Source organism: Sinocyclocheilus rhinocerous, unplaced genomic scaffold (assembly GCF_001515625.1).
Source record: "Sinocyclocheilus rhinocerous isolate Xijiao unplaced genomic scaffold, SAMN03320098_v1.1 scaffold468, whole genome shotgun sequence".
NCBI lineage: Eukaryota > Metazoa > Chordata > Actinopteri > Cypriniformes > Cyprinidae > Sinocyclocheilus > Sinocyclocheilus rhinocerous.
In genome coordinates, this window is record NW_015635305.1 from 1,865,739 (window position 1) to 1,873,289 (window position 7,551).

At 36.9% G+C, this 7,551-nt stretch overlaps 1 protein-coding gene across 1 annotated transcript; it reads left to right on the top strand.

Moving 5' to 3' along the window:
* The first annotated feature begins 545 nt into the window (after positions 1–545).
* Positions 546–7,347, top strand: LOC107746861 (transient receptor potential cation channel subfamily V member 1-like). Its single transcript, XM_016561190.1, has 14 exons — positions 546–896; positions 984–1,141; positions 1,584–1,736; positions 1,920–2,057; positions 2,230–2,528; positions 3,241–3,411; positions 3,549–3,725; positions 5,279–5,383; positions 5,490–5,560; positions 5,775–5,940; positions 6,135–6,201; positions 6,475–6,785; positions 6,913–7,034; positions 7,260–7,347. The coding sequence occupies exons 1-14, from the start codon at positions 709–711 to the stop codon at positions 7,345–7,347; spliced, it is 2,214 nt and encodes a 737-aa protein (XP_016416676.1). The 5' UTR covers positions 546–708.
* Positions 7,348–7,551: the final 204 nt, after the last annotated feature.

The following is a 7,551-nucleotide window of genomic DNA, read 5'->3' on the forward strand; positions in this document are numbered from 1 at the left end:
AGATTACATCCCACCAATAGAATCCATCAAATAGACACCTCATTATAGGTTACATTAAAACCAATACAATTCCCATTATAACCCTGAAATCCATTACATTTTGTATTGTGTTTTGGGAGGGGTTCTATTGTTTTTTTCTTCAGCAGGCAAGATTATAATGGTATAACTACTTTTACAGAATTAACTTAATTACTGAATTTCACAGAAAATATTTGTTTATTTTTTATAAATAAAGAACTGTATTTCTTAAGTCAATTATTAAAGTATTACATTGATTGCGCTCACTCTTGCCCAGGGCAAGTAAGACTGCAACTCAAGGCTGGCAGTCATGCATATGCTCTGGAACAGAGTAATATCGCGTCCACATCGCAGGCTTTGCGATTAGGAAATCGCAACGTCTCAAATCGCGATTTCGATTAGATTTCGATTAATCGCACAGCCCTAGCTCTTATTCTACATTATATCAAAACTCAATTTGACTGGTCACAAAGGAAGAAACATTTAGTAATTATCATTAAGCACAATTCCTCATTTTAAAGCTAGTTAGTGTAAGAATGTCCCATTTGCTTATAAACGTAAAATCGCTAATTGTGGTCAGGCTCACATTTCCTAGACCTTATTTGTATGAAATAGAATCCTAATGTCCTGTATCTGTGAATGATATCACTACAGCTTTAATTTCTGCTGTATGACTAGGAAGACATTACTATGAGTAAATCAAGAGACAGCAGCCCCACATTCTTCCTGGAGACAGATGACCTGACACAGGAGCAAAGGGAAAAGGCCAAACAGATGAAGAAAGGTGCCTCAAAGGACAAGAGGCCCATGGATTCTAATTGCCTGGATGAGACCGATGAGCCTGCACACACAATTAAATTGAACCTACACTTTGACAGGTAAGCCGGCCTCCTTAAACCACACCAGAGTGGACGATTAACATAATGTGAGAAATCCTTTCTTTATCAGATACATTCTGCACACAGGGGAATCAGAAAAGTAAAAGAGGAACCAGCTCAGCAGGACAGTGAGAGGTTTACCCTCAAGAGGCTGTTTGATGCCGTGTCCAGTGGCGATGTGTCTAAACTGCAGGGTTTACATCAGTACCTGCACAAAAACATGAAACGGCTCACCGACTCTCAATGTAATTGTATTCAACAACAAATACCCTACCATTCAAAAGTTTGGGGTTGGTAAGATTTTTGAAAGAAGTCTGCTATGTTCACCAAGGCTGCATTTATTTGATCAAAAATACAGTAAAAACAGTAATATTGTGAAACATTATTACAATTTAAAATAACTTGTATTTTAAAATTTTATTTATTCCTGTGATGGCAAAGCTGAATTTTCTAATTCGAATATGCTTATTTAGTGCTCACTGTGCAAACTGTGAAAACCGTGACTTTTGATCAATTTAATGTGTTCTTGCTGAATAAAAGTATTAATTTATTTGAAAAAAAAAAAAAAATCTTACTGACCCCAAACTTTTGAATGGTATAGTGTACAAAGAATACACAGAAGAGTACTTTGAATTCATGACAGATATTTATTAAATAATGAAACATCTGTTTTTATATCATCTTTAGATAAGTCCAATGGAAAGACAGCCCTGCTGAAAGCACTTTTAAATTTGTGGGAAGGCGAGAATGACACTATTGAACATCTGCTGGAAATTGCAGAGAAATTGGGAGATTTAAAACATTTTGTCAATGCTGCTTACACAGACAGTGTCTACAAAGGTCAGAGCCATAGCTTCATATTACATAATGTTTTTATTAGCGCAATTATTATCAGAGGTATATATGAGCTAAAACCTTATATTAGTAATTTCTTTTTTATAAATCAACACAATATTGATCATATTTAACAGGTTGTTCAACATACCCATTTTACAATGTTATCGACTGATCTCTTTGAGACAGGTCAGACAGCACTACATGTTGCAATTGAACGGAGAAGTGCAAAATTTGTACAGATGCTGGTTAAAAAAGGGGCTGATGTCCATGCTAAAGCCTGTGGGAAATTCTTTCAGCCCAATCAAGAAACATGCTTCTATTTCGGTAGGTCTAAGGGTATGGTTAAACTTTTGCCATATTGAAATAATTTATACAGTAGAAATGCTGCATTTTAAATGCAAGTCATTTTCAAAATCTACTTAATGTTCCCAATGTTACTTACCCATTTTTGTGGGGTCCTGGGCTTACCGGCATTGTTTACAAATTTTGTGCACAGGTGAGCTGCCCTTGTCACTGGCCGCTTGCACTAATCAGCCAGACATTGTGGACTTCCTTATGAACAACCCTTACCAGGCGGTGGATGTCAGGGAGAAGGACTCTCATGGAAACACAGTGCTTCACGCATTAGTGTCCATAGCTGATGACAGTCCTGAAAACACAGAGTTTGTCATCGCCATGTATGACCACATCTTAATCAAAGCCGACCAACTTCACCCCAAGATCAAGCTGGAGGATATTGAAAATAATGAAGAATTCACCCCACTCACACTAGCTGCCCAAAAAGGAAAACTGGGGGTAGGCCTAAACCTGAATTTTTCTGGTGTTTACTGATTGTTGAATGTCCAAACTATTAATGTTTTGCAAAATAGCAATATTTATTTGAAGCAGTGTGTATTTCTTAAGTGTCAGTTCTGTTTTCTGTTTTTGGATGTTCCTGATTTTGTGTAGATGGTTAGTCCTCATGTGATGTGAGATGTTATTTCCCTTCAGCACATGGCATTAAATCAGACACCACACTGATTCATCATAGGGCATCTTTACACAGCGGAGTTAAGGCTTCTCTGTGCCTGCTCAAAATTCAGTGTTAAGACACAATGTTGCATAAAAGCCTGACTAAATTATGCCAGCTCAGACCCACATCAGCTCCTATAGTATTAAGGTATACAGTTGTAATCGCTGCATTTCTGCCACCTCTGAGTAGCTTTAAAAGAGTCTGTATAAAGACACACACGTTACTTCAGAAGCACTACTGTGCCACCCTAACAGTGTCAAATTTTTCATAAGTCATGTAGTGTACAGTGACAGTCATAACCTTTACTTTAAGCTAAAGTTTTTATTTATTGTATTGCTTTTGTTCTATATTTTATCTGATGCTGTTGCTGGCTTGGCTGATTACTAAAATCAGTGCATTGCCAAAGACAAGGGACTAAACAGAACGTTTGTCAATCATTTGTAATTAGTATATCTTGTAAAGGGCCTTCAGATTTCATTTTCACTTGTCAACTAGCTGTTAAAGCACATCGTGCAGCGGGAGTTTAAGGGGCGCCGACATCTGTCACGGAAGATCACGGAGTGGGCCTACGGTCCAGTGTGCTCGTCTCTGTATGACCTCGCCTCTCTCGACACCTACGACAAGAACTCCGCGCTGGAGATAATCGTTTATGGCAGTGAGATTCCTGTGAGATGACATGCTACTAACGTGATACTAATTCATTCTAGAATCTAAAATGTATTATTAGACTTTACTACTCCATTGAAGCAAAATGTTTCATTTTAAAAAAGTTGATAGCAACATGTTATTTGATCTGATTTCAGAATCGCCTCGAGATGCTCCATATTGAGCCATTTAACCGACTAATTGAAGAGAAGTGGGAGAGATTTGCAAAACGGATGTTCTTGTTCAACTTTATCGTTTATGTTATCTACCTTTTCATCTTAACTGCAGTAGCTTATCACCGCGAAGCAGGCAAGGACTTTAACAACAACAACCAAGTAGGTACCCTAACCCAAAAGTAGTATACTTCAAGTTTATTTTATTAAGTATACTTAAGTAAAGTTCAAGTATATTTTTAAGTATACTTCACGTAGTAAGTATACAAATATCAGTGTACTAGTAGTATACTTGTAAGTGTACTATTTCAATACTCCTTGGGACTAAATTGGCCCACTTTCTAGTTACTTTTAGTTTTTTTTTGTGGAAATTCTGTACAGAAGATGTGTAATAGCGCCCCCTACCATAACAATGAAAACACAGATTATCTAAGTATAAGTCAAGTATACTTAAATGTCATTTTAAGTATATTTCTGAGAAGTACATAAAGCCCACGTCTGAGAAGTACATAAAAAGTAGACCGAAAGTATACTTTCCTATTTTTTAAGTTTAAAAGAAGTATACTAATAGCACACTTGAATAAACTTTCGTAAGGGTATACAGCCCAAAGATGGAGAAATGGGGACTCAAACCCCGCCCCTTTGACGTTCTGCTGCTTCACGGCACCGGAGCTACATTTCGTGCATTTGCATTTACAGAGAAAATAATAAAAGTAATTTGAGAGAAAATATGCATAATGACATTAACCAGACAATGAACTTTTTCCGGTTCAGTGTCTAATTCAAACCTATGCTTAAATGTGTCTTTTTGAATGATTCATTATTTGATTATTTTATCCCCACCAGTGTTAATTTTGACAGCAAATTTTGATTTAGTTTTAGTCATTGTCTTTTGACTAAAATGCCATTTAGTTTTAGTCATATTTTAGTCATCTGAATTGCTTTTAGTTTTAGTCTAGTTTTAGTCGACTAAATATACGGGTTTAGTTACAGTGCATTTATTAAGCATTTCTCTAAATTTTACAAACTCATTATATAGGTTTGATATTAAGGTTTTATCATGATAGACACCGATTTAACTGCGGTGACACACAACATGCCTTTATGTTAAAATTAAATAAAACCACTTCTCATAAAGAACAAGAACATGGTCTTTTTCTGTCTTTCTGTTGTTGCTTGAATAACAGTAATGACTCGGACAATAGCAACTAAATTAGGCTACTATTCCTTTAAAACCGAATGCACAGCTGCAATGGATGCAATGTACTGATATAACCCGATCTCATAAAAGTGCGTATAAATAGCACGCCAAATAAAAACGAAAACTCGTGGTATTGATATGCAAAAATGGTCTCCCTACTGTTTACGTTTACTTAAGATGTAATCAACTGTGTTTACATGAATACTCGTCAAAACGGACAATTCGACATCATTTTGTGTAATTCTCCGTTCATGCGAAGCGAGAGTAGGCTACTCGCACTCTGTGAGACGCGCTTTCTGTGTGTGTGTACGCTTCAGAGTCTGTGCGCTCAGTAAACGGACCAAGTTCTCTCTTGTGTCGTCAGATTTATCTATATGTCTGCTCTTCGCTTACTCCCACATATTGACATTTTTGAACGTTTTATGCAACATGCAGCATGTTAGCTTATGTCGAAAATTATGACGAAGATTATTCCTCAACGAAATTAACACTGATCCCCACTCTTTTCTTTCAGTCATTAAAGCCTCCATATCCTTATAGAAAAGGCAGCGAAGGCTATCTGCTTCTGACAGGACACATCATAACTACCATTGGAGCACTTTACTTCTTTTTTAGAGGGGTAGGCTATGTATCTAATGCTGTTGGTTTAAAAACAAATTCATATATAACTTTCATATACAAAATTTCTTTTTTACAGAAATTACTGAATTCCGTTATCTTTTAAGTTAATAGATATGTTAAGGAAGCGTCCAAGATTTCAGTCCCTGGTCATAGATGGATACACCGATCAACTTTTGTAAGTGCTTTCACTCTGTAATATTTATTTCTGCATTAACAATTAATTAACACTTTTTTTTTATTTAAATTTTTTTTTTACTATTGATCAATATGCTTGGAATTACAGTCTTTGCCAACAATTCTACTAGCTAGGGTTTTATGCTAGAAACAGTAATCATTAAGTGTATACATGCATTGTTTACTCCTCCTAATAAGGCTTTTTGTTGCATTAGTTTTCTGCAGGCCGTGCTCTTCCTGGCTTGTGCTCTACTGTACTGCGTTGGTAATGATGAATATCTGGCCTGTCTAGTTTTGTGTCTTGCCTTGAGCTGGGTAAATCTACTCTACTTCTCCAGAGGGTCCAAAAATATGGGAATCTACAGTGTCATGATACAAAAGGTGAGGGATAATTGTCCTTATACATCTTCATTTTCTCTGGCCTTCAGAGTAGTGTTAGTAAAGTTTTGAGTAGCGCCATAGAAAAATGCTATGCAACACATTTAATGCTTCATTGTAATGTAGACTAGTCCTTACAACTCAGACTTTACTTCATGTTTGTACGACACACTCTCACACTCTTTAATTGTTGTCAGATGGTTCTTGGAGAAATCCGTCGATTCCTTGTCGTGTACATGGTCTTCCTCATTGGGTTCTCTGCAGGTATATTTGCATACATTCAATGTCCTTGGCTTTTTTATTACAATTAATTTCATGTTTATCACAACACAACAAACACTTCCCAATTACACTACTGTTTAAAAGTTTGGGTCAGTAAGTTTTGTTTTGTTTGAAAGAAATTAATACTTGAGTTGATCAAAAGTGACAGTAAAGACTCTTACATTGTTACATATGTTTTAAATAAATGGTGTTCTTTTGAACTTTAAATTCCTCAAATATTTAATGTGTTTTAATGGTGTGTTTCTTAATCAACAGCTGTGGTAACTCTCCTTGATGATCGACCTAGTAAGGGACGGTCTTTTTTCCTTCCTATTAATGGAAATGAAAACTGTAAAAAGCCCTCATTCAAGAGCATCTACTTCACCACTCTGGAGTTGTTTAAGTTTACAATTGGCATGGGAGATCTGGAGTTCACCGATCAATATCAATATATAGAGGTCTTCTATGTGCTGCTAATTCTGTATATAGTGATGACTTACATTTTGATGCTGAACATGCTGATCGCTCTGATGAATCAAAGAGTGGAGGAGATGTCTGTAGAGAGCACCAGCATCTGGAAACTACAGGTGAAATCAAAGGCAAAGTTAAAGCTGTCCATTTCTGCAACAAACACTGTAAATCCTTTAAATGATTCAGTGGGCAAAATGGCTGTAATGATTTGCCATTTTGTTTGCTATTCATTGTTATTCACAGCGTGCAATCACCACCTTGGACATGGAGTGGATTCTTCCCCGCTGCCTGAAGACAAGGCTGCGCTCCGGGAAACAAAAGGACCTAGGCGGGGGGCAGGAGCCTGATCGACGCTGGTGCTTTAGGTAGGTGACCCTGGTGGTTTTCACCCGAAACCACAAGATCTGAAGTTTACATTTGTCTCCTATTTAAAAATGGATGATTCATTTTTGAAAAGAGGATATTAGCATGCAAACACAAGCATAATACATAATAATGCACACTTACCCTGTATTGATCTGTGTTTGCTGTCTAACACACTTCAGTGAAACCATAAGCAATAATTGAAGCATGTGTCCTCTTTCTTTCAGTGTGGAGGAAGTCAACTGGAATCAATGGAACAGAAACCTGGGTGTAATTACCGAGGACCCTGGGAAATCGACCAGACAAAACCAATAAAACCCATTTCAAATGAGGCATTTGTTGGGACATAGTGGGGACATAATTACTGATTATAATGACTTATACTGTCTTTTTACACGCTGCGTTGCATCGCGCCGCGTAAACATAAAACCATTTCTGCATTTGTGATCGGAGATATGACAAACAACAAGTCCTATTCACTACTGCCCAAAACTCGCGTTTGAATCATCAGTGGCAAAT

Coding starts and splice junctions, on each gene's coding strand:
- LOC107746861 (XM_016561190.1), top strand. CDS start 709: ATGAGTAAATCAAGAGACAGCAGCCCCACATTCTTCCTGGAGACAGAT. Junction 2,058..2,229: donor AGAAACATGCTTCTATTTCG/GTAGGTCTAAGG, acceptor TTTTGTGCACAG/GTGAGCTGCCCTTGTCACTG. Junction 5,941..6,134: donor ACAGTGTCATGATACAAAAG/GTGAGGGATAAT, acceptor AATTGTTGTCAG/ATGGTTCTTGGAGAAATCCG.